The sequence below is a fragment of the Sminthopsis crassicaudata genome, chromosome 1, assembly GCF_048593235.1.
Source record: "Sminthopsis crassicaudata isolate SCR6 chromosome 1, ASM4859323v1, whole genome shotgun sequence".
NCBI lineage: Eukaryota > Metazoa > Chordata > Mammalia > Dasyuromorphia > Dasyuridae > Sminthopsis > Sminthopsis crassicaudata.
Window position 1 is genome coordinate 395,570,174 of NC_133617.1, and position 27,352 is coordinate 395,597,525.

The 27,352-nt window shown below is 39.4% G+C and overlaps 2 protein-coding genes across 2 annotated transcripts; both read right to left on the bottom strand.

Moving 5' to 3' along the window:
* Nucleotides 1–12,977: 12,977 nt before the first annotated feature.
* On the bottom strand, nt 12,978–14,351 carry LOC141549847 (hemoglobin subunit beta-like). The gene is made up of 3 exons (XM_074279834.1): nt 14,179–14,351; nt 13,776–13,998; nt 12,978–13,210 (listed from the first exon to the last, which is right to left on the bottom strand). The coding sequence occupies exons 1-3, from the start codon at nt 14,268–14,270 to the stop codon at nt 13,082–13,084; spliced, it is 444 nt and encodes a 147-aa protein (XP_074135935.1). The 5' UTR covers nt 14,271–14,351; the 3' UTR covers nt 12,978–13,081.
* A 7,892-nt stretch (nt 14,352–22,243) lies between these two features.
* Nucleotides 22,244–23,407, bottom strand: LOC141549848 (hemoglobin subunit alpha-like). Its single transcript, XM_074279835.1, has 3 exons — nt 23,140–23,407; nt 22,717–22,921; nt 22,244–22,468 (listed from the first exon to the last, which is right to left on the bottom strand). The coding sequence occupies exons 1-3, from the start codon at nt 23,232–23,234 to the stop codon at nt 22,340–22,342; spliced, it is 429 nt and encodes a 142-aa protein (XP_074135936.1). The 5' UTR covers nt 23,235–23,407; the 3' UTR covers nt 22,244–22,339.
* Nucleotides 23,408–27,352: the final 3,945 nt, after the last annotated feature.

A 27,352-nucleotide genomic window follows, 5' to 3' on the forward strand; every position in this document is an offset into this window, starting at 1 on the left:
ATAGAGATACAGTTACATACTGTTTACTGGAATTTTGTTTAGTAAGAATTTTAAAAAACCTGATCTGATGGATTGTCTTCAGTATAGGCCAGTGACACCCATGTAACTTGTTGGTTGCCTCACCCTAATTAATGCAGCATTTAGCCCCATGGTCAGAAATGTAATCATTTTCTTCTCTTCCCTCCTCCCCCTTACTTCCCTTTTTCTCATCCTCCTTTTGTTCCACAATTTATAACATTTAGAAAACATTCACCTTGACCTTTCAGAGATTTGAATTATATAAGATTAGTTACCTTACTAACTTATTATTTACATTACTACCACTGGTGCTGAATTTGCTATTTTTGTTAGGTTTATATACAGAAGAATCAAGAATTTAAACTATTTGGCTTCTTCATTTTGAGTTTCTATTATTTTGATGCTTCAAATCCAGAATTTTGTTATCTGTGCCCCTTATTGTACACCTTTGCTTCAGAAAGATAATTGGAGCACCTTGAGTTTTTTATAGGTAGGGTGCCCTGAATTACTTAAAATTATTTGTTCTTAAAAAGTAGAATCAGATTGACTATAAATTTGGTTCTTTTCTTCATTCTCTAGTCTTTGGATCCTTCTTGGTTAAAACCTGAATTCAACATATAAAGGTTCTATGTATACTGAATTGATTTTTGTATAGTACAGGTTGACACCTTTTTAAAAAATCCGGATTGTGTCATTACCTGCACTCTACAATGTATTCTCTTTGTTTACCATTTATATTTGAGACAATGACAAATCAATATGTAATCAAATTATATATTCAGAAATTCTCATCAGTAGGGGCACTGTTAAAAAAAAAAAAAAAAGTTGGTGCTGTGAACACCTTGGCTTCTAGGGTTACCATAAATTTTTTTTTTCTTTTTCTCTTTAAAATACTATGTAATTCCACATAACTAACGTCTTCATCTGAATTGATTTCTTCCATTTCTTGAGGCGGCCAAGAGTCTCTTAAACTTTATCCCACAGGTTAATTTGTTTTAATCCCATACAGCAGGTATTTTATATTAGAACCAAATGAATATTTTCAAATTGGTGAACATGTTATTTGTAGATATTGAAGAAATCTCCATTTTTTTTTTTTTTTTTTTTTTTTAAGTTTTAAGTGTTGAGAATTTTGAGGAGCTGAGCTTCTAATAAACTTTTTTTTTCCCTTTTAACATAGGCTCTCCCACCTTAAGTTTCTGTGGAGATACAGAAGCTGTTCTTGGTCTGTTTGGTCTTATTGATGCATGTTTAGCTATTGCGGGAATCTAGTTCTGTTTTTTCCAACAACTATTACATTTTAATTATGGGTTATTTGTAGTCTTTACTATGTTCAGGGTTCTCCTTTTCCATGTACTCCCAATACTTCCCTCATGGACCTTCCCCTCCTACTCCCAAACCCCAAGGAGAGGACAAGCCTATGGCCATGGTGAGTTTCTCTTTCTTGAACAAAATGGACCTAATGTCCCAAAGCATCTGATAATTGATTCCACATTAAAAAGGCAGTGGTAGAATGGAACCCACATTACATCGATTTGTTGTCTGTGCAACATTTTGCAAATATTATGACAACTGGGAGTTGTTTCTTTTGTGGCACCTTTGCTTATGAGGAGTTTTGGTCTAAGTATACAAATGTAAGTAAAATATGCTGTTTTCTTGCCAGTCTTAACTCACATTAAAGATTTATGTTTATGTCGCTTGGTGTAGAACTTGGGTAATTTCTTGTTTAGCTTTTTATTTTAACCAGGAGACCTTTGTTTTTATTTTTGCAAATGTATAGTTGAATCTTGTTAAGTCTTGAATTCCAAGGGCACTGTAATTTAGGTGACATTTACTGCATACTCAGAAGAGCACACCATCTTCAACTGCCAGCAAGATTGCTTCTTTAGGTCTTCTTTTCCCAGTGTTCAATGATTTAGTGGGGAATTATGGTTTAGAAAGTTATAATAGAAAAAAGATAGGATGTTTGTTACATCCTCATATGTTGTATCGAATGGTTGGTCCCTGACTTTTCCACATTTTCCTAATAGCAAGACTACTCATTCTTCACAGGATTATTTCCCCAAGAGATCTTTAAATTCCAAGACTTTCATTTCCAGGACAAAACACTCATATCCAGAGGAGAAGCATTAACTTGTCCAAGGTCACATTAAAAAGAGCTAGAATTTTAATTTGGGTATTCTGATTATAAATTAGCATGCTTTCTTCTTTGTCAGCTTTTTGGCCCTTTTTTTCAAGAAAGACACTTAAGAATTGAATTGTCGAAGGAATAAACAAGTGATTAAAGTTCCAATTTTACAACAAAAGTTAGGTAGAGGAGACTTAAATGTTGGCCGGTTCTAGAATGATCTAGAAGAATTTAACAAGGTTTTGAGTGGCTATCTATCCCAAGACTCCTGTAAAATATGTGCCAAGGTCCCACATGCTCTGTCAAGCTTTGAATCGTTTCTTTAGGAGCAGCTTTCAGTATGGATCCTGAGACCTGTGCACTCCAGCAAAGGTTTTGCTTATCCCATGACTGCATTTGGGTGTGAAAATACTCCTGAATGCCACACTACAGGTGTTCTCCCTCACTTCTTGGAACTATGTCAATTTTTTTTTTTTTTGTTGGGGCAATAAATGGGAAATGCCAAAACATATAAATCCTTGGATGCAGTCTCTAAGGATCTATGCTGTGCTAGGTAGTAACAGCACAAAAGAATTAAGTTCTTTTCCCTCAAGGACTTATATTCTCATGGTGAAAGCAGTTTGCAAGTGTCTGAATCTAAACATATACAATGTCTTCCTTGGGGTTGGGGTGGAAGGGCATTCACAGCAGGGAAACCATGCAGAAATTGACAGCTAAGCTGATCTTAAAAGGCTAAATCAAGGATTCTGAGGAAGGGAGGAAAAAGAATCTTGGGCATTCTTCAATCTGATAGCTTTCTCTTTGGAATGCAGAGTCTTTTGTGAAAGCGTATTGTAGAAAGTTATTCCCATTTGTTAATGTCTGTCATCTTAATGGGAATTAGGGAAATAATCACAGAATATTTGCTCTTTAACTTGATACTTTTGAGTTATTTAGTAATTCTGGGGCTCTGATTTCCTCATCTGTAATTCAAAAACTAGATGATTTATGTGGTCCTTTTAAATTTTGCATATGTGAGCAATGATTTCATTACATAGCTATTTTTTCAGTGAGTTGAGTGCCAACTGTGTGCTTGTCAACAAGGATATGGAGAAAAAGTTGGCAGGCACTGCCCTCAAGGAGCTTACACCATGTATCATATAGAAATACAATGAATATAATGATAGTTGGATTTCAAGAAAAGCTTCATAGAAATTGACTTTGAAGAAAACAAGTGGCCCTGAGGATGGCGTATATCAAGATAAAAAGAGTGCTGTCAAGCATGTGTGAAGTGTTATAGATTACATTCCGTTTATGTTTCAAATTATAGTAGCCAAAAATGTCATTTCAGAGCTTTAGTAGATTGCTCCCCTTATTTGCCTCTCATCCAACCCTTTTTAACTTGGTGGAGTTTTGGACTTTGTGCTATGTTGTCAAAACCTTTTAAGAACTCAGTCATTTCCATATCACGATGAAGTCTTAAGATTTGAACTTGAGTGAATATTTCATTTTACAAAATTAATTGCCTCCTCACTTGCTATCAGCAAGCATTAAGGATTTATTGTGCTCCCAGGACTAGGTGGAAGTATGTAAAGAATGGTCAGGTACAGTCTCTTCCCTCAATAAATTTACCCTCTCTTAGAAGCACACTTAAATAATCTATGCAAAATGGAAAATAATTATACAAGTAAGATATGTTATAACTTCTTTTTATCATTTAAAAGGTTTTTTTTTACATCCACATAATGAGTATTCATTATTCTCCTGAGTATTCAGTGTTCTCATTCACATGAGAAAAATAAGATTTAGAGAGAGATGAAGCTGTTTGCTGAAAGCCCTACAACCTTGTAAGTGATAGCATAGAGAATTAGGCCTAGCTTTTCCAATTCCAGATGCAAGAATGAAATGGAAAGGCATAGGTTTTTACTCTGGTTTGAATCTTATATGACCCTGGACATGTTTTTGTCAGCAATTCAGTTTTCTTCTTTATAAAAGAAAGGCTTAGATTGCATGTTATTACAGCCTTAAATATGTGATTTGTTGTCCAGTTTATAATGTTGTTAGAGGAATTCAAGTGGGGTTTGATGGGAAGTTATGCAAGCTCATTTTAAATATGATGCCCAGGAAATAAAAGTGGAACAGTAGGGCGTCATTCCTGGAGTCATGCTTTACTAACTGTATGACCCTGGATAAATAAGTCTTTGCTTCAGTTTCTCAACTGCAAAGTGGGGATAATTTATAATGGCACTTACCTCTCCAGATTGTTATATCAAATGAGATATGTGTAAAGTACTTAGCACAGTGCCTATCACATAGTAGGTACTATATAAAATGTTTATTTTCTTTCCTTCCTGAGAAAATAGGAAAGTTTGGTCATGCTTCTGTTCTATTCTCTGATGATGAAGGTTTTTGCCAGTGCATATAGAAAATTTGACATCCATCCTGATTATCCTGTAGGAATGCTAGGGCTTACTAATGTCTTTTTTGAAATATCAGTCCCTAGAATTGAACACAGTTCTCCAGTTTGGGGTAACCACAACAAAATCATATAACTATTGCCTTCTTTGTTCTGGATACTTTGTTCAGTAGAACCTAAGCTCACACTCACTTCTGTTATACCACACGCTATTGACATTGAAGTTGGCAATTCACTTTTAAAAAAAATTATTTAATTAAAAAAATATGAAATAGAAAAAAAAAAACAACATTGTTATATGCATAGCAGAACATGAGTTAAAATATAAATTATAATATATAAAGAAATAAATTTCAAGAAAGCCTATATAATAAATACTGCACATTGTTCATCTTTGCTGATTTGTAGATTTTCTTTTGTTTTATGCTGAGCACTTCTTTATTCTCTTTTCCCTACTCCCCCCTTCCTCTCCCCTTTGCTTTCTCCCAAGAAGGCTACAATGAAGTTTGAATAGATTATCTTTGTGTATGGATATACATATTTAAGTGTATATATATTCACACAATGTCTAATAATGACATATTCTATAATCATACATACATTCATGTGTTTTTGGGTAAGACTACTATGCTTATTGCTCCAAAGGTAGATGATACCTTCATAAGTCCAAGGCTTTCCATATTTTTCTAAATCCACCAACTTATTGCTCACACTACAACAATATTCCAATCTTGTAATGTTTTAAATAGTCTAAAACAATGATTAATGTAGCTGAAGTGTAATTCTATTTTTCTCTCTTGATTAAATCTATTTTAGTTCTAATTTTATCTGGGATCAGGATTACTACTTTTTTTTTTTTTTTAAGCCTAATCTACTAAACATTATTTTGGTGTGTAGCTCCTTCCTATCCCTTCCAACTCCTTCTTTACACCCCTTATTTTATAGATAAAGAAAGTGAAATTCCCCAAAGAAAGTCAGAGTTTTCTTATGTAACAGAGTCTACAATGTATATAGTCTTCTTCCAGATAATCATTTTATTGAAGCAATTAGTCCTTTGCTGGTTAGAAAGGGGTCCAGAAAAGCAGTTCTCTCTTAACACTTGTACAAAGCTGTCTTGTCTTGATTTTCCCATGAAATTAAGCATTTTTACTCACAATGATGAAAGGTGAGCTCAGTCTGGCACAGTTGATTGTCTAGTTATTTTGCTGCTGTGTACAATGTTCACTTGACTCTACTCATTTTGACTTAACCTCAGTTCATGTAAGTCTCCAGGCCTCTCTGAAATCATCCTGCTGATCATTTCTTATAGAACAAAAATATTCCATTACTTTTTTTTTCCCCCTGAGGCTGGGGTTAAGTGACTTGCCCAGGGTTACACAGCTAGGAACTGTTAAGTATCTGAGATCAGATTTGAACTCGGGTCCTCCTGAATTCAGGGCTAGTGCTCTATCCACTGTGCCACCTAGCTGCCCCCCATTACTTTCATATACCATAATTTATTTAGCCGTTTTTAGCTCATTTCCCAAATCTTTGCCACTACAAAAAGGGCTGCTACAAATACCTTTGTACTCATGGGCCCTTTTTCCTTTTTTATGATCTCTTTGGGATACAGACTGAGTAGAGTCTGCTGGCAGCTTTAAAAATGGGATTATTTTGAACATAGATAAGGATTATTTTGGCCAGTAGCCTGGCCAGAAATTGAACCACTTAATCATAAGATTTGAGGTGGGGGTTGCAATATAGATCTATAGAAGAAGCACCCACACCTATAGAATCACATCTTTTAAAATATCTGAAACCTGTGCAATACAGTGGGGGTAAATGTAGCTGTTAAATGGATAGTGACTTCTGTTGGAAGATTTAGAAATTTTCTAATATTAAGTGATGTTTTTTAAAAGGGGTGGGTGAGGTTGGAAATTAATCTGTAACTACTCTTTTGCAAAGGAGACATTAATTTCCTTAGAATCTTTTTCTTTTAACAAATTGGAAGGAAGAGGAGATAATAAGGAAATAGTACCTTGCACATAGCTGTGTAATACATGTTTTGAGTCAAAACAAGTTTAAAAGTAGTAGAGCAAGGAATAGGAACTTTAGTTTGGACCAGAGGGGTTGGAACTAACAACTGCTTTTTGGTAACCATTGGCCTAAACTTGATAACCAGCATACTTAATTACTTCCCTTACTCATCTAATAAAACTTTTAAACCCTGTTTTGTCTCTGTTGAATTAAGGAGCTGTGGTTTTTGTTGTTTTGTTTGCTGTTTTGTTTTGCCAGGCCAAAATAGTTCTGAAGTGGAGGTGAGGAGTTGCTGGTGACCCTTCCCCCAAAATACTATGTGGGGTTCTCTTAGAAGTCAATTAATGGTATTCTTAGAAATTAGGAACAAGCCCAGAAAGCAGATTTGAAATTGGACTACAAAAACACCTCGTTTTACTAGCCCGGATATTTCTCTGTAGTTGATAAGCAAGACTGCCATGAAGATACACTGGATAGATCTTTCATTGTAATGGGAGACAGAGGTTTGTTTAGTTGTGAAGGGTCAAATTTCTGATGCTTCCATCAAATCTGCCAAATACATAATCATTTTGGACCAGCACATGCCATCTATCCATCCAAGTTTATGTGAACACCCAGGTGGCTGTAGTTTGAGTCTCTAACCACCTCCAGAGGTAGCAGCTATGACCACACACAATCTAAGAAAAAAGACTACATTAGCCAAACAAGCCTCATTTAACACATTGCCCTGTGACTCCAGGATATGCTAACAATGGTTAAACTAAGACTGGAGATAGGCCCTAGAACCTCTCTATCCCATCTCCCATGTGTGTGTGGTCCCACCTGTGTTCTGCATCTATTGCCTTTGTAAAGGCAAGGGAGCAGAATAAAGTACTGGTTGAATTCAAGTACTTCCATCAAGCCATTACTAACTGGCCAGATCAGATCTATCTATAAAATGGGATGACTAGTAGTAACAGTGTTTTGAAGATCAAAGGAAATTATATAGGTCAAGCCCTTTATAAACCTTAATACTACAAAAGGGAGCCAGCAAAGTAATTAATATGGCTTTAGGACATAGTTGAGAGGCAGGGAAAGAAGAATTTACATTGGGTCACACCGTGTGATGACTGGGAAGCTATTGATGATTATGATCCGTTAGGGCAAACTTTTTTTTAATTTTACTTTACTTTTTTATTTTCAAAACATGCATTGATAATTTTTCAACATTGATCCTGCATAACCTTGTCTTCCAGTTTTTCCCCCACTCTCCCCTAAATGTTTAACATGTTAAAATATGTTAAATCCAATATGCATACATATTTATACAATTATCTTGCTGCACAAGGAAAATCAGATCAAAAAGAAAAAAAAAAATAAGCAAACAACAAAAAAGTGAAATGTAGTGCTTTACATTCAGTTCCCACAACCCTTTCTGGGTGTAGATGACTCTCATCATTACAAGATCATTGGAACTGGCCTGAATCATCTCTGTTGAAAAGAGCCAAGTCCATCAGAACTGATCATCATATGATCTTGTTGCCATGTACAACGATCTCCTGGTTCTGCTCTCACTTCACTCAGCATCAGTTCATGTAAGTCTCTCCAGGCCTTTCTTTCGGAAATCATCCTGCTGGTCATTTCTTACAGAACAATAATATTCCATAACATTCACATACCATAACTTATTCAGACATTCCCCAACTGATGGGCATCCACTCAGTTTCCAGTTCCTTGCCACTACAAAAAGGACTGCCACAAACATTTGCTCATCCAATTAGATTTTGTTATTGCTGTAAACCAGTCCTTAGAGATGAGAAAACAAGATGAGGGATGTCTAGCTTTTTTTCCCCTCCAATTCAACAAGGATTTATTAAGAACTTTCTGTGTGTTGGTCATTGTGCTATGTACTAGAGATATAAAAACAAAAATTGAAACAGTCCTTTCCTTTAAGGAGCTTTTATTCTAATGAGGGGAGGGAAATAAGTACAGAGATAAATAAATACAAAAAAAATACATAAAATAACTCATTTCTTGTCAGTAATAATGGAGCATTATGAAGGCTTATTCTTTGTTGCTGGTAAGCAGGTATGGATTATATAGCTGGTTCAGTCTAGAGCCGTAATTGAGATAATTCCTTGATGTCTTTGTTAAATGAAGATTGACACTTGACACAGCATATTACACAGGAGTCAATACACACACAAATATTCGATTTTAAATCATTTTTATAATTTGGCCTCAAGAATATGAGACGCTGTCTAACAGGGAGAGGAACTTTTTGTTCCTATTGTGATAAGTGCACTTTTCATCTCCTTCATTGGGCATCTGCTCTGTGTGTGTGCACACATCTCATGTTGGGCTATAAAGATAGGGGGGGGGGGATCCCAAGTGAAGTGCTAAAATATCTGAAGCCTTGGAAGCAGCAAGAGGGGCCTTGACCCACTTTCTTCCCTCCTATCACTGGCCTATACTTTCTCTCTCAGTCATTTAAGAAAACATTTTGCTATGGGGCCATGTCCAACTTACACTCCAGTTCCTGCAGGGAAATAAAAGTGGATTTGTGGAGGAGGATTATAAAGGAAAGGGTTACTAAGAACTCTTTCCTTGACCCTAGTCTTAGAAATGACCTCTAAAATAATTTCTCCTTGTGCTTATTTCCTCTATAAAATGAAGTGGCTGAACAAGATAATTTCCAGATTCCCATTTGGATCTGCATTCTATGTTCTAATATTCTAATATTTCAAAATACATGCAGAGATAGTTTTTTCATTCATCTTTGTAAAACCTTGTGTTTCAAATTTTTCTTCACCCTCCCCTAAAACAGCAAGTAATCCAATATAGGTTAAATGTACAGTTCTTCTAAACATATTTCCTATTTATTATTCTGCACAAGATCAGATCAAAAAGGGAAAAAATGAGAAAAAAAGCAAACAACAAAGGTGAAAATACTATGTTGTGATCCACACTCAGTTCCCATAGACCTTTCTCTGGGTGTAGATAGCTCTCTCATCACAAGTCTATTGAAACTGATCTGAATTACCTCATTGTTGAAAAGAACCCTGACTTGTGACTTTATTGATCAAAGGGAGCTCCTAATGAGGGAATTTTTACTCCCAAAGCAGACTGGCTGTCACCTGCAATGAAATCTTTTAATAGAATTGCTAGGGGCTTGAAAGGTTTTTTTTTGTTTGTTTGTTTGTTTTTCCTGAGGTTGGGGTTAAGTGACTTGCCCAGGGTCACACAGCCAGGAAGTGTCAAGTATCTGAGATCAGATTTGAACTCGGTTACCTCCTGAATCAAGGCTGTTGCTCTATTCACTGTGCCACCTAGCTGCCCCCTTGGCGTTGAAAGGTTAAATGGCTTTTGTGAGGGTTACACAGTATATCAGAGGCTAGAACGGAATCCAATGTATTCTGATTCAGAGGTCAGCTTTTTATCTAGTTAAATCTAGCTGCATTCTCTCTTCTGGTATTCATTTTCAAATATGGTGATAATCATTGGGATTTTATATTTTGTTTACTCTTAGCTTTGATACTCTGTTCCATGAACAAAAGATGCTCTACAGCACTGATATAACCTAAAAAGGAGTCCCCAGAGCTGGGAATAGAATACTGTTACTCAACATGTATATGTTTTATCCCTAGCAGTGAACAGTACTGGGCAGTGGGGATGAAACACACATCCCTCCCTAGAACTCAGTCTTGTTAGGGAGACAAACTACAGTGCCAGGGAGCCTTAGCTAAAGGCCAAATGAGGGATGCATATGCTAAAGTGTTTTAGAAATCAGTGTAAATTTACTGAAGTTCAGATTTGAGGTCAACCTTGAAGGATGAAAAAATTTTGAGAAAAGGCAGGTTCCTCTTTTTTGCTCTATAAGGCAACCCAGGAATCATGTAGAAACTCCCTGTGACCCAACTTACCAAAAGTTACCTTAGTTCTTTTTTCTTTTTAAATTTAACTAATTTTTATTAAACATTCAAAAGAAAAGTTTAAAGAGCTTTATTCCCAGTTGTTCTATGCTACAGACTACTACTGGAAGAGATACTGATCATCAGCTTTAGTCCTTGATTTTCCCACACTGACAAATTTTTTTTTTTTTTTTTTTTTTTTTTAGTTGACAATCTGTTAATCATCTAGGTTTAAAGAAATCAACTGTACTGAATTTCAACCCACTTTCTTATTTTCTGGAGTGAGTTAAGGCAATCAAACCTGACCTATATACATGCTCAAATAGATTTTCTCAGGAAAAATGCTTAAAACTGTCAGCATTTAAGACAGTATTTACAATGTCTTTCCACCCCTTGAAATTTTAAGTTGTACAAAATATCCTAACTAGGATAGTAGAATAAAGATTGCAGATTCACAACTCAACTTTTGTTACTTAAGAGAAATCCACTAGTGATAAACAAGGATTGTCTCATTTGTATCCTACTTTACCATGAAACTGACATTTTCATATCTACTAAATAAAGTTTATTTGCTATTTCATATAAGAAATGTTTTATTTTCCTTGATTTTCAGACGTTATTCTAAATCTGTCCCATTTTCTTAATATTTCTTATGATTCTTATAAAAACAAAAAATTAAAGTTGTCACATTAACTTATAATTTCAAAGTTAAAATGAAAGTCTTAAATTCTTCACATCCCACCCCCAACAACATAGTCTTAATTGGGAATTTCCCATAGTAAATCCTTTTTTCTTTTTTTTTTTTATTTTTTCTTTTTTTTATTTTATATATATATATATTTTATAATATTATCCCTTGTATTCATTTTTCCAAATTACCCCCCCTCCCTTATTCCCTCCCCCCGACGACAGGCAATACCATACATTTTACATGTGTTACAATATAGTCTAGGTACAATACATGTGTGCGAATATCATTTTCTTGTTGCACAATAAACATTAGAATCCGAAGGTACATGCAACCTGGGCAGACAGATATTAGTGCTAACAATTTTCATTCCCCTCCCAGTGTTTCTTCTCTGGGTGTAGCTACCTCTGTCCATCATTGATCAACTGGAAGTGAGTTGGATCTTCTTTATGTTGAAGATTTCCACTTCCATCAGAATACATCCTCATACAGTATTGTTGTTGAAGTGTACAGCGATCTTCTGGTTCTGCTCATTTCACTCAGCATCAGTTGATTTAAGTCTCTCCAACCCTCTCTATATTCCTCCTGCTGGTCATTTCTTACCGAGCAATAATATTCCATAACCTTCATATACCACAATTTACCCAACCATTCTCCAACTGATGGACATCCATTCATCTTCCAGTTTCTAGCTACAACAAAAAGAGCTGCCACAAACATTTTGGCACATACAGGTCCCTTTCCCTTCTTTAGTATTTCTTTGGGATATAATCCCAGTAGTAGCGCTGCTGGGTCAAAGGGTATGCACAGTTTGATAACTTTTTGGGCATAATTCCAGATTGCTCTCCAGAATGGCTGGAGTAAATCCTTTTTTCTTCCTCTCTTAGAAAATAACATTAGGATAACATTCTTTGGACTTGCTTCCAAATGAAAGATTAAGGATGTGCTTAATAAGCACCATAAGCATCCTCATTACAAATTTCTTTCCAGATCATCCAATTAGGATATCAGAGTTTTCTCCCAGGTATTTATTAATTAATTTATTTTTTATCACATCACTAAAACTGAGACAGAACCGTTTAAAGGTTATTCAATAACCTTTGTTATATTTATGGGTTAGAAATCATCTTGGAAAACAAACATCTTCATAAAGCTTAGAAATATAAAATGGTCCTAATTCACAGCAACATGAGAACAGCTATTCTAAATGATCACTCCATTCTGTGGAAATAATGAATTTAGTAACACGGTCGTTTTCTAATTCTGCCCGACTGGATTAAATACAGATCTGCTCAGTTCAAACTTGGGTGTCTCAATTTGCAAGGCTTCAAGAATCCAAAGCCACTTTTCTCTCTTTCTGTCACCTGATCCTTTTTTCATCATGGAGAATATCAGGAGGTTTCCTGTTTAACTGCTGTGCAGAGCAAGGAAATAGGAGTTTGGGGATAAGTAGGCTACTTGCAGAAACCATCTGGATCTGCCTCCAAGCCAGAGTTGTTTTTTGTTGTTGTTGTTGTTGTTGTTGTTGTTGTTTTTTGGGGTTTTTTGGATTTTTTTTGGGAGGCTTCCAGGCCTCATTGGTTCTGCACTATTTTCCCATAGTGCATATTTTCCCTGCCCAGCATTGTAGTCCTGGCGGTTACTTGTCCCTCACCTGGCCCCTGGATCTTCTGAGTTTGATTACCTTAATTCTTGACATGGACTCCGTGGTCAGAATTAGGAAGTGAGAAGTTTGTGGGGAGGAAAAGCCTATTTAACCTTTTGGAGAAGCAGCTGTGCTCCCTTTTATAGACCCTCAAAAGCATCTTTTTACCTTCCCCCAAAAAGACAACTAGACAGAGATTTGTCAAGTAAATCAACTTTATTGTATTAACCATAATCACTATGTATGGAGGTAGCACATATCCCACCCACCCCCAACTCTAGGAGTGTTGTCCCGGAGGTGTTTAGTGGTATTTTCGGCTCAGGGCAGAGGCCACCACTCCCACCAGCTTCTGCCAGGCAGCTTGGGCCTCGGGGGTAAAGTCCTTGCCCATGGTGGCTGCCAGGACAATGATCAGGTTGTCTCCAAGGAGCTGGAAGGAAGAGAGGACAGAGGATTAGGTCTGGGCATTCCTGTACAGTGGGGGAATGGCTGCAAGCCTGGGGAAGGACAGTGCGTTGTGCCCCTAGGGGAACCGAAGCTGGGTCAATAGTAACTCTGGAAAACTTGTGCCAGGGCAGAAGGAAGCCTCTGGCTTGCACTAAGTGAATGATTCCTTCTAGGGGGATGGAGCAAATCAGGTATCCTCTTCTATAAAATGCGAGGGATTAGGTTAGGATGATGTCTGAGGACCCTTCTGACTGGCACTTTTAGGTAAAGCAACATTCCCAGGAAGGAGAAGAGGGTTTCTGTTTCGAGGTCCCTGAGGGAGGGAGGATTGTGAGCTCAGAGACAAGGTGGGGTTGGGAAAGGGAAGGAGATAGGATCTCATTAAATACTTGAAGCCATTATGGAGAAGAAAAAAAGCCAAAGAGTGAGCTCCCTGTCCTTGGAGATGTTCAAGTAGGATGGGCTGTATGCCCAGCCAAGGACCCTCCAGTTTTTTAGCATCTGTAAGACTTGTCCCCCAAACTCTGGAGAAGTACAAGGGCACTCACCCTGAAGTTCTGGGGGTCCACGTGCAGCTTGTCTGAGTGCAGCTCGCTCAGCTTGTCAAAGGTGGCCTTCACATTGTCCAGGTTCTTCACAGCCTCCCCAAATGAGGTCAGCACCTTCTTGCCATGATTCCTGACCCGGGGATTCCCCTCAATGGCTTGTGGGCTGGAGAGGTTCCCGAAGTTGCTGAAGTACCTCTGGGTCCAGGGATAGACCACTAACAGCCTGGAAACCAGAGAGAGAGAGAGAGAAAGAACGGTCAGCCACGGGTTTTTCCAGGCCCCTAGCCAATATTCCCTCAGTTCCCTACCTCCCGATCTTTCTGGTTAGCAGAGAAAGCATTCATGACCCCAGCCTAACCCAGTTTAGCCCCAAGCCGGGAACAGCCCTAGTCTCTTCTCCCACCTGCTAAGAGCACCGGCTCCCACTTCCTCGATGTCAATTTTGGCCCAGATGGTTGAAATGGCCTGTTTCTCTTCTGCTGTCCAGTTCACCATGGTTGGTTGGTAGAGGGTGGAGCAGGCCTGAGTAGAGACTGCAGGAGAGAGAAGTGAAGCTGAGTGCTGTGGTCAGTGGCTCAAGGGCTCTCCTTTTATCCTCCGGCCACAGTCCTGGCCCCACCCAACTCTTTTCCTATTGGTCAGCTCTGAGGGCACTGAGGAGGTGGCCAGAGGCTTGGGGGTTGGGAGAGGAATACCAAAGGGCTAATTCATTAATTCACCTTATTCATTCTTCTTGATCAAAGATTGCTCTTTTAAAGCCCTTTTTGATTTCAGTGGGTCTGTCCCTAGGTAGTGCCAGGGAAAATCTGGTCCTTTTGCCATATTCTTTTTAGCTGAATATGCAAACATCATTGCTATAAATGCTATCACAACCATCCTCTTCCTAGGATCATTCCTTATTACTAATCTTACCCATATCGACACTCTTTCTTTTTCTTTTCTTTTTTTTTTTTCATGAGTATTTTTTTAAATAACATTATCCCTTGTATTCATTTTTCCAAATTTTCCCCTCCTTCCCTCTACCCCCTCCCCTAGGTGACAGGCAATCCCATACATTTTACATGTGTTACAGTATAACCTAGATAAATATATGTGTGTAAATCCAATTTTCTTATTGGACTCTATCTCTTTCATACTAAAAACACTATTTTTTACTATGATCTTCCTATGAGTCCGAGCTTCATATCCGAGTTTTTGCTACCATCAACTTATACATCTTCTATGAAAAAAATTTTCTTCCCTTGACATTAGCACTATGTCTATGATTTATCTCCTTACCCGTTACTCTATCATGTATTCCCTCACAAATATAGAAATATGTCTGACAAAAGAATTATCTTATTGCTGGGATAATAGGACTTCTAGGTCCAACCCACAAACTTGCCCTCAGCCTCGGTAATTCAGCTCTCCCTGACCACCAGCGCTATTTGTCTTCCTCATTCTATTCTTGCAGCTTCCCCATTTTCCAAGAAGCTCCCTTATTTTATTCAGTTTCAACCTATGTTCCTAGTATTGAATCCATCTTCAATGTCTTCAATACCTTCACCCCAGTTCACTCCCATTCAGTGAATTCAGCAACCACACAATATTCCCCCACAAGCACCATCAACCTTTGTCTCATCACCCCCTTTCCCTAGAGCTCTAGGCCAGATCAACCTAATTCATAGCCCCATTAGATCTCTACTCCAAGAATCCTTGGAATTCACTTTTTCTCTTTTCCCTCCTAATGAGGGAGCTGCCTGTGCAGATGTCAGGTCTTCCTTCCAGCATCTCTGGGACATAGAGGAAGTTGTGGGGGCTAGGAGATGGAGGGAGATGGCTAGGGCTTAAAGTGACTTCCCTACAGAGCTGATTTTTAGAACTCCAGAAATGAAGTGTTTTAGAAGGTTCTGTATTTGTCTTTTGTTCTTGAAGAAGATCATGACATTAAGGGGGTGATGCTATGACATGCAAGTGAATTGGATTGAAGTGAGGAAGGGAGGGCTGGGCAAGGTCACCTGCTTCACGTTCCCCTCCAGAGCTACCTGGGTCCAGTGGAAAGATATAGATCAGGAGGACTGGAAATGACCTGGATGAAATGGGAGACTTTGGCCTTTTTTAATGGACTTCAAACCAAAACCAAGTAGAAAACTAAAATTTTCAGATATACTCTTAAACGAGTTAAAAAAATACTATATTGTTGATTAAGTTAAATGATTTGACTACTATCAAGTTCAAAGTACAATCCATGTATATAGGTCATGATTCTGTGGTAGGAAAGCCTACAAAAAACTTCTCGAGGTCACATGGACTAAGCTCAGTATAGACATAGTTATCTCCTCTGTATAGGAACTCCTAAGATCATTTATGAGAAAATAGTTCTTATGCCTTCTTCAGTGTCCAGTTCCCTTTAACGACCTATGATATTGATCTGTGTCTAGTACAACATGTTGACCCTGTGCCCAGCCCATATTCTGATCCAGATGTGGAAATCTTCTGCCTAATCCCACTTACTGATCCATCCAGATATAAATGCAGCCAGAATACTTGTACTGAGAAAATCAAGGATTCCACATCAAGGCTCTGTATGGAAACTGAAGCCTTCCCTTCTGTCTTATCCTTTCAGCTCCTAAGCCGCAGATGGAAGTCATATTTCCTTTGAACTTTGTGCACAGGACTCAGCATAAGCCAGTAGCCAGTGGTCAGTGGCAAAGGCAGAGGCTGGAATACTAGACCAGTGACCCTAATACTCCTCTCCTTGCTCCTAGGATTTTTTTTCTGATTGTGCTCCATGCCTGAACTTCTTCCCCCCCCACCCCCTTCCATGTCCCAACTAAAATTCTACCTTCTACAGGAGGCTTTTTCCAATCCCTCAGTTCTAGTGATGTCCCTCTGTTAACTCTCTCCTATTTATCCTGTACATAATTTGTTTCTAAATATTTCTTGTCTTTCGGATCAGACAAGAAATAGATTGTCAGTTCCTTGAAGGCTTTTTTATGCCTTCAGAATTCAGCACAGTTCCTGGCTCACAGTAGGCACTTAAATGGTTATTGATTGATTTAGGAGCCTGCTTAGTCCAGGGCAGCTGATCAGAATCTGTTCTCCCCTTACCTCTCTCCACTTCAAGGATTCTGGACTCCTGGCTCTGTCAGTAGTAAACCCCCCTTCCCAAATTCTGTCATTTATCTTGTGTGTTAGCAGCTAGGTTGCAAAGTGAACTGGAATCAAGAAGTCTCTTCTGGCCTCAAACATAGCTGTATGACTGAGCAAGTCACTTAATCCTATTTGCCTCAGTTTCCTCATCCATAAAATGGTCTGGAAAAGGAAATGGCAAACTACTCCAGTGTTTTTGCCAAAGAAAACTGTAAAGGGGTTCACAAAGAATCAGACACAGCTGAAAAACACGATTACAATAGAAGTAAAAGTCCGTATGAGAAAGTAGAAAGCTGGTGCACAGGTGTACATAGGGCATTTCCCTTGCAGAGCATTTTCCCCTTTAGGATCTGTCATAACCTCCCTCACAGCAGCCCTGGTGAGTTTATCTCTTACATTTTATAGATGAAAAAACTGATACTTGGAACAGAGAGCAAAGAAACCAAATACCCCAGTTGCTCATGTATGAAGTAAATGGCACAACTGGAACTAAAGTTTCTGTTTCTTTATTCAGTCTTCCCTCCCCTCTTTGTTGAATGCCAACCTATTTTTTTCTCTGTTAAACATGTGCAATTCTTTTATACATATTTCCACAATTATCATGCTGTAAACAAAAAATCAGATTAAAAAAATGAGAAAGAAAATAAAATGCAACAAACAACAAAAAGAGTGAAAATGTTATATTATGATCCACACTCAGTCCCCACAGTCCCCTCTCTGGGTGTAGATGACTCTCCAACACAAAATCATTGGAACTGGTCTGGATCACCTCCTTGTTGAAAAGAGACACTTCCATCAGAATTGATCATCTTATAATTTTGCTGTTGCCGTGTACAATGATCTCCTGGTTCTGCTCATTTCACTTATCATCAGTTCATGTAAGTTTCTCCAGGCCTTTCTGAAATCATCCTGCTGGTCATTTCTTTCTTTTTTTTTAATATATATATTTTTAAATTATAGGTTTTTATTTACCAGATACATGCACGGGTAATTTTACAGCATTGACAATTGCCAAACCTTTTGTTCCAATATTTCCCCTCCTTCCCCCCACCCTCTCCCAGATGTTAGGTTGACCAATACATGTTATATATGTTAAAAACAATATATGTATACATATCCATACAGTTATTTTGCTGCACAAGAAGAATCGGACTTTGAAATAGTGTACAATTAGCCTGTGAAGGAAATCCAAAATGCAGGCGGACAAAAATAGAGGGATTGGGAACTCCATGTAGTGGTTCATAGTCATCTCCCAGAGTTCTTTCTGGGTGTAGCTGGTTCAGTTCATTACTGCTCTGTTGAAACTGATTTGGTTCATCTCATTGTTGAAGAGAGCCATGCCCATCAATTGATCATTATATAATTCTTTTATTGCTGTGTACAAAGTTCTTTTGGTTCTATTTATTTCACTCAGCATCAGTTCATATAAGTCTCTCCAGGCTTTTCTGAAATCATCCTGCTGGTCATTTCTTACAGAACAATAATGTTCCATAATATCAATCTATTCTTTAAAGCCCCACTGGAGCCTTATCTGCTACAAAGCACTTCCCTACTGACATGGGAGAGCCCTGTGTTTTGCACGCTTTGATGCACTTGCCATGTGATATGCCATGTTTTATGCTCCTTCTCTGCTCTTCAAAGGCAGGAGTGGTCATTTAAAACTAGCATCTACCTCCATGAGAGGAAGCCTCATTTCCCAGCATAGAGACCAGAGACCTGGCCACAAACTGTGACACTGAGCAAGTCACTCATTGAGAGACAGCTCTTGAAAGGCTGTAAGTTTGAGAGAAGGTGCTAACTTGCATTCCTGAAGGGATTTTCCTCATTGGAGCATTCCTATATAAAAGAAATCATAAGTCTCTACCTTCTCCCCCACAGCAGTTACTGGTACTTTATTAATAATAGTACTTATAGAAACTGTCAGGAGAGGTTGATGTAATGAGAGATTTGGGAGTCAAATTCATAGAAACTGCCAATTGAAGTTATGTGAGTTTGTGAAATAACGCAGAAAAAGGACACAGATATAAGAGGGAATGTAAAAGAACCTTCAGGGCATCTACCCTTAAGGAGCTAGGGCAGCATGGCAAACTAGCAAAAGTTTAATATCAAAATCTATCATTTTTTAACCTTGAAAGTTGTCTGGCTAGTGGCAGCAGTGTTTCATTAGTTTCATCCTGGATGCTATTCAAATCCTAGTTTATAGGGTTTATAACTATAGACAAATCATTCAATTTGAGTTTCTTTATTCATAAATGGGTACAATAAAATTATATGACCTGTTTCATAAGACCATTATAGAGAAGGTGCTTTATAAAGTTTAAAACATTTTGTAACTCTTCTTGCTTTTACTTTATGGATGAGAGGTAGAATGGTATAATGAATAGAGTTAGCTACAACTTCAGAGGAAGGGAGGTACAGTTCTTACCCTTGACAAAGCTGGCTGTGTATCTGCAGGCCAATCACTTAATCTTCAACGATCCAGGCAATTTCCTAAAGCCATAACTTGTTTGAGAAATTGCCAATTGCATTGTTGGAGAATTGGCCCTATATAAGTGAACTCATATGTCCTATCCCTGTCCTTATCCCTGCTCACAATGCAAATTAATTAAAAGATCTATCCAAAAATAGTACTTATTAATTGTTACTTATTTTTTGAATTGAAACTTGGATCTTCTAATTCCCAATTCAGGTTTCTATCTCCATTTATTGCTTTTTAATGGAAGAGTTTGTTCTCACCTCTTTCAGGTAGTGAAGTGAGCAAAATTATAATTAGAGCAGGGCAGCCAGGGTTTTCTCACACATGCAGATATGGTGGGAGCTCCCTTTCTATGTTGGGGATTACAGAATGTTTTAAACACACACACACACACACACACACACACACACACACACACACACACACACACACTGGTTGAGACTAGGGTCAGGTCCATGTTATTCTTTGCTGACCTGACCCCTAGGAGAAGTTTTTGGGGAAGGCAACCTTGTGACAGAAGTAATATTTGGTCAGTTGAAGGTCCCTTCACAGTAATAAAGTGTCTAATCCCTGGACAAGATTTTTATTGGGGTGTGTGGGGCAGGAGAGAATTGAAGTACCTTGATTTGTCAGGTCCCAACTCTGGTCAAAAGAAGCAATTCCTTTGGAAAAACCTGGACTGTAGATCCAGAGTTTCCAGGGCCCTTAAAAATATGCCTATCAAGGACCCTCCCAGACACCATGACCCGAGCAAGCAGCTCCTAGTCTGCTAAATGAATGAATGGATGCCTATATTGACCTTGCCCAACTGAAATGATCAACTCTTCAAGTATCAAAATAAGAAAAAAATGAACAACTTGAACTGAGGAAATACCAGGGAACAGAAAATGAATATCAGTGAACTAGAAATAAGAACAGCTCATATTTCTAGAATGCTCTAGATTATACAATGTGCTTTCCTCATAATGTCCCTGTGATAGAAAGAGTGCACAAATTATTCTCTTGTGCTTCTTCACATTTTATTCTTGTATTTAGGGTACATAGTATCTTCTTGATTCTGTTTTCTTCATCCTGCATTATGTTCGTATAGATCTTCCCATGTGTCTCTGTATTCATTACACATCTTATTTCTTGCAGCACAATATTATTTCATTATATTCATATACTACCATTTATTTAACTACTCCCCAAACAATGGGGAGTTACCCTTTCTTTGCTATCACAAAAAAATGCTGCTATAAATATTTTTGGGTTTAGATATATTTGCAGGCATGTTTAATTAACTCCCCCCCAAAACAAACAAACAAACAAAAAAACCAAACCTGCATTCCTCACACCTGTCAGATTCTTTCAGACCATTCTGAACTAGGTGGGAGGCAGTCCCGGGATTGGGCTGATGGAGAGAGAGGACAAAAGCTGTCTTTCCCTTCTGGGATCTTTAGCACATAAAGTTATCAGAAGATGATGACTCAGATACTTACCCCTGATGTCACTGCCAGGTAACATCCAGGTACTGGGCTACAAAGACCTTGGATCTTAAACTCAGAATTGGAAAGGACCTTAAGGGTTATCTAGTTCAACTCCTATGCTTTACAAATGAGAAAACTGAGGTCCATAGATTTGCTCAAGGTCACAAAGGTATTATGTCAGAAGTAGGATTTGACTGCAGGTTATGGCATTTCTGGGTGGGATGTGAGGACAGAAATTCAGGAGTGCTCCTCAGGACATTGGGCATTAAGGAGGGATGAGGGTCCTTTCAGGAGGGCAATAAGGGCAGGATGTTAGGATCTGTGGGAGTTGGGGGGCACTAAGTCTAGGGAGAATAGTGACCTTGGGCTCTGGGCCCAAGATGGTTTTAGAAGTTAAAGGGCCTGTGATAGTGTGATAAGAGAGGGGAGGGAGGTGTTGAAGGATAGGTTAGAGTTGAGTTAGTGAGACAAAGGCAGAGGTGTGACCACATGCCTCCTAATCTGGAGCCAGACCCAGGCTGGTTGTGGGGATAACTCTTTCCTGGGGCTGGGCCCACAAATTCTGCCCGACCAGGGCCCAAACTCTTGAACTCATCCAGATGCAGCACGTTGATTAATCTCCCAAGGTCCTATTCTCAAACCCAAGCCCCTTTGGGCCTGGCTAGGGTTTCAATGGTGGCCCTAAAACTTATTGCCCATCCAGAAGCCCCAGTTTCTGGAGGGACAGGAGAGGGTTACTGGCATCTGTGTACCAGACTGTCTCCCCAGGTTTGGGTTCAAAAGCACATTGTCCTAACACCCAAGAAGAATGAAGATAGAGAGGGAGATTGAGAGTGGGGTGTTTCGTGAATGACTCTGGGTTCTGAGGCTGCAGGAAAACAATATATGTGCAAAATGGTTCTAGCAATGTAAATGGTGAAAAATACAAATTACAGCAAAACTGAACTGAATGCTGCAGCTTGGGAAAATAAGAAAATGCCTCTCCCTCTCTTTATGAGGATGAGTGAGTGTGGGGGTTCTATGGATGTTGATGTGCTCATTAATTCATTGAATTGTTTTCTCTCTTTTCGTTTGTTTCTTTACAAGGAGTGACTGGGGTGGGTGGGTGGAATTATATCCAGAAATGATTAGTATGGAAGAGCAAAATATATGAATAAAAATCAAAACCATTGAAACGATAAACCGAGGCAGGAAAATCGATGGGAGAGGTTTTGCACTCTCTGAGGTTGGGAAGGAGGGCTAGACAGCAGCCCTTCAGCCCTGCCAGAGACCTCTCCCCTGTGTCAGGATCTAGGTGTAGTCACTCAGACAGCTCAGCTTTCTCTGGAGCTGGGGAAGGGGCTGCAGTTGTGAACAGATGCTCCCCAACGCAAAGCTCCAGCGCACACAGCTAGGTTGCCATAGATTTCGCCTTTATTTTAAGTTTCACGTGTATCACAACTGGCGGAGGGAGCCGCCGACATCGCGCTCTGGCGGTCCCCTACAGCCTAACGGTACTTGGACGTTAACACGGAGGCCACGTAACTCAGGAACTTGTCCAGAGAAGCGTGCACCTCGGGGTTCAAGTTGCCTGGATGGTGCCTCGCCAGGGTCACGAGCAAGCAGTGAGACAGGAGCTGGGGAGAGAAGGGGCGGTGCAGAATCAGACCGGGGCGGATCTTTGTGGGGGCCCGGTTCTTGGACGCCACTAGCCCCGAATTCTGGACCGAACCTCTCCCCCTTTCACTGGCTCAGCTCTCACCCACGACCTCTCCAACTGCGCCGGGACGCACTTGGGGACAGTTGACCTAGTTGGATGACGGGCAAAGCCCGACTTCTCCCTAGATCCAGCTCCCCCCCGCCCCCGCCCGGGGTCTCCACTCACTTTGAAGTTGATGGGATCCACCTTGAGTCTGTGGGCGTGGAGCTCGCTCAGGGATGAAAGGGAGGCTGGCAAGTCATCCAGGTGGCTGACGGCCAGAGTCAGTGCGTCCGCCACCTTCTTGCCATGGGCCTGAACCTGGCGGGAGCCCCGGGAGAGGTCAAAGTGGGGGAAGTAGGTCTTGGTTTCGGGGAAACAAAGAAAGGTCCTGCCAACCAAAAAGGAGGGCAGGCTGAAGGTTCTCTCGGGTGGGACCCGGGAGAGGGGCAAAGGATGGAGAGCCGGCCGGGGAGGAAGGGATCGCCAGCGGCTTCCGAGAGGCGGCGGCGACGCGAGAACGCGGTTGGCTTCCCAGAGGCTGGGGAGCGGGGAGAAAGGAGGGGTCCCAGGGGAAGTGGCGGATTCACGTGCTGGCTGCTGCCTCACCTCACCAGGGCTTCAGTGCCGTACACCTTGGTGTTCTCACCCAGTTTTTCCCAGAATTCTCTCACGTTGCACTTGTCTGCCGCGGACAGAGCCATCCTTCTTTCCCACGTCTGTCTGTCAGGGGTTCACCGAGGATGGCATGTCCCAGACTTGGCACTGAGGAGGTGGAGCTCATTGGCTGGCACGGATCGTGCAGTCACCAGCCCAGGTGGTGCGAGGCCGAGTCTCCGCAACAGGGGGCGCTGCATTCCCGCCTGGGCCAGATCACCTGTGCAAACTCAGCATCAGCCCGGAATCCCTAACCTGTATATCGCCCTCCCATCCCTTACCTCGCAAACTCGGATTGTGGAACTGTAGTAACAACAGCAATTGTAATAGTGAGGATGATTATTAGTGTTAATATAGCGCTTAAAGTTTTGCAAAAAAACAGTTAATCCTCATAACAACCCTGGGAGGTAAATGCCATTATTATATTTTTCTCTTATAATAATAACATGATGTTATTATTATTATTCTCATTTTTGCAGATAAGAAAACCGAGGAGACCATTTAAGTGTCTCCCAAGGGTCACACAGCTAGCAAGAGTATGACTGAATTTTAACTTATCTTTGACTCCAACTCCAATGCTCTATCTACTAAGTATGGACAGAAGTTTACTTCTTCCTCTTCTAGAAATGACCCATCTTGACTTTCCTCCCTTCTGCTCCTGACGTTGGTTTCCTTGCTGTCCCTCACGGAGGACAGTCCAACTCCCAACTTTGTATCCCAGGCCTGAAATGCTTTCTTTCCTCATTGCCACTTTCTGTTTTCCTTCTGGTCTCAGTGAAAATCTTGTTTTCTGCTCATTTTCCAGTCCCCCTTAATGCTAGTATTTTCCCTCTGATATTACCTTCTACCTATACTGTATGTATCTTGTTTGTCCATAATTGTTTATGTGCTGTCTTTCCTAATATATTGTGAGCTTCTTGAGATCAGGGATTATTTTTGTCTTCTTATCCCCAGGGCTCAGCACAATATCTGTCACATTGTAGGCACTTAACAGATGCTTGTTAACTAACTAACTGCTTGTTCCTCCCCATTTACCGCCCAAATCAATTTGTATCCCCATCGTATTCACATCCCAACCTATTCTACTCCTGTTACAAACCATTCTATCCTTGTCCCCATCTTTTCCAATCCCATCTCCATAAAATTCATTTCTCTTCCCCAATTCCATTATTATCCCCTACTATTCTACTTCATCCCATTCCTTTTCTGTACCATTCCTCAGATAGTAGTGGAGAGACATACAGAGACAGAGAAGAGAGAACGAGAGAGACAGAGACAGAGAGGTCGGGACAGGGAAGCACACAGAGAGACATAGAGAGACAGGATGGGGGAGAGAGAGAGACAGAGACAGAGAAACAAAGGTGAGAAGAGAGAGCGAGAGAGACTCAGAGGGCAGAGTTACAGAGAGACAGGGAGAAAGAGAAAGAGACACAAACAGAGACAGTGCTTTGATCTTTGCTCTGAACTCCTGCTGGACCAGCAAAACTAATCAATACATGTTGTTATTTGCTGTGTTCCATAATTTCACACTTCTGCAACAAAAAAATGAGATGCATTTTTTGGTCAGGCCTAATCAATGTAATTTTATAACATTCCATTTTGATTGTTTTATTGTTGTTTTCCATTTATATTGCTATGGTCATTGTTTATATTGTTTTTCTGGTTCTACTTAACTTGATTTTGTATCAATTTACTTGAGTCCTTTCATGCTTTCCTTTATTTATTTCCTTTATTCCTTTATTTATTTAATCATATCCCTATTTGTTGCTTTTTACATAACAGCCACATTTTATTACATTCATACAACATTATAATTTATTTAGCTAATCTGCAGTCAATGGATATAAGCTTTGTTTTAGGACAGGCATTATTATTTCCTTTTTGTTGATGCAGAAATTGTATCTCAGAGACATTAAAAGATCTGCCCAAAGTCACATGATTAATAAGTACTTGAGTGGGGACTAACATCTTCTCACTCCAAGTTCTCTTGCCATCTTACCATGCTGCTGTAGTATTTATAAGGGGCCTTAGAATAGAGAATAGTAGATCTGGAAAGGAACATGTAATGTCAGAAATGGAGAGGACCTAATCCAATTGAGCCTTCTCATTTTATAAGAAGGAGAAACAGATGTCCCCCAACAGAAGTAACTAATTTAAGGTCATTTAATGGTGAAGTGTTGGGGGGTGGATCAACAATCTTCCAGCAGGTAGGCCTTTGGTGGACCAGCTAGCTGTATAAAGTTTCTTTTTTTCTTTTCTTTTCTTTTTTCATATTTTAATAGTTTTTATTTACCAGATATAAGCATGAGTAATTTTACAACATTGACAATTGCCAAACCTTTTGTTCTAATTTTTCCCCTCCTTCCCCCCCCCCAGATGGCAGGTTGACCAATACATGTTATATATGTTAAAAACAATATATGTATACATGTCCAAACAGTTGTTTTGCTGTACAAAAAGAATCAGACTTTGAAATAGTGTACAATTAGCCTGTGAAGTAAATCCAAAATGCAGGCGGACAAAATTAGAGGGATTGGCAATTCCATGTAGTGGTTCACACTCATCTCCCAGAGTTCTTTTGCTGGGTGTAGCTGGTTCAATTCATTACTGCTCTATTGGAATTGATTTGGTTCATCTCATTGTTGAAGAGGGCCACATCCATCAGATTGATCATCATATAGTATTGTTGTTGAAGTATACAATGATTTCCTGATCCTCTAGCTGTATAAAGTTTCATTACAAACCTCCCAGCTCCCTATATTCTCCCTTCCACCAATCTGAGAGTTTTGTCTCTAGTCAACATATTAGATATCTTCCTCCTTTGTTCTAGGGATGGCCAACTACCATGAACCCGATGTGGGGGGTTTACCAAGTTGGGCTGCATACACACAGACATCTGAGAGAACCCTCTTTCCCACTCCCAAAATGCACTCTGGCAAAAAGGTTATTTTGGAAGAGAATATAGAACATAAATATGCAAAAGAGCCTAAGAGGATGTGAGGGCTCTACCCTTGGAGCTACTTGGGAGTTTTGACTTTGTTATCTTAACTTCCCCACCTAGCTACCCCCCCCTCCCCCCAGGGAGTGATAGTCTAGAAATATCTAGTATCTGTAAGTATCTCCTAAGTCATGTATGGGTGAGGTTACTTGGGAGATATTACAGGAGGCAAAGGACTGGGCTGGGTTTCCGGCCTCACCCATTTTTGTCAATCTGTCCTCTGGACATGAGCCTCTCAATGACTTAGGGAAATGGAACACAGATCCCTTATGTTGTTTCCTCTATGGCCCTAATGCCCCACTCCCCCATCATAGAGCAAGGGTTTGCATAGCCAGGTTGCCATGCATTCAGACTTTATTCTAAGATAATGGCCTCTGATATGGAGCATTAATAAAATTATCTGAATAAATACCTACCAAAGGAATACCCTTTTTTTATACCTAGCAAAGGAGACTAAGGAGGAATTATCAGGTGGGTAGGAGGATTGTGAAGATAAAATAATATTCTGTCTAGGAAAACCTAAAGAGAAGAGAATATCAAGGAGAAAAGGGTGATTAATAGGATCAATCCTAGTAATGCAGACTGTCAAACTAGATGTCTTATAAACTTCTTAAATTGGACATATCCAAGTTCGAGAAAGATAAAAATTGAAAAAAGGCCATTACATTTGGCAATAAGAGATCACTAATTTTGGATAGAGAAGTATCTGTTAAAGGTTGCAAAATAAAGTCAGAAGCCAAATTGGAAAGAGTTGAGACAAGAGTGAAGAAAAGGAAGTAGAAAAGTAAATGGATTTCTCAGGGAATTTAGTCACAAAAGATTGGAGACATTTGGGATGTATCTAATGGACATGGAAAGATCAAATTAAGTGGGTTGGTTTTTTTTTAATTTTTTTTTTTTTTTTTTAATGAAAGTGAACCTCTCAGTCTTCTAATTGGGAAAGATAGTGGAAAAAATGGGGTTCAAAGAATGTGACTTTTGGGATATAATTACAAATTACTTTCCAGAATAGAAAGACTACTTTCACAACTCCATCAAGAGTACTTCAGTTTGTTAGTTCTTCCACAATTCCTCCTACAATTGTCTTTACCTTATCCTTTTTTGGTCAATCTTTCCCAATTGAAAAGCTGGGAGGTAGAAATTCAGCTATTTCATTTTTTATTTTTC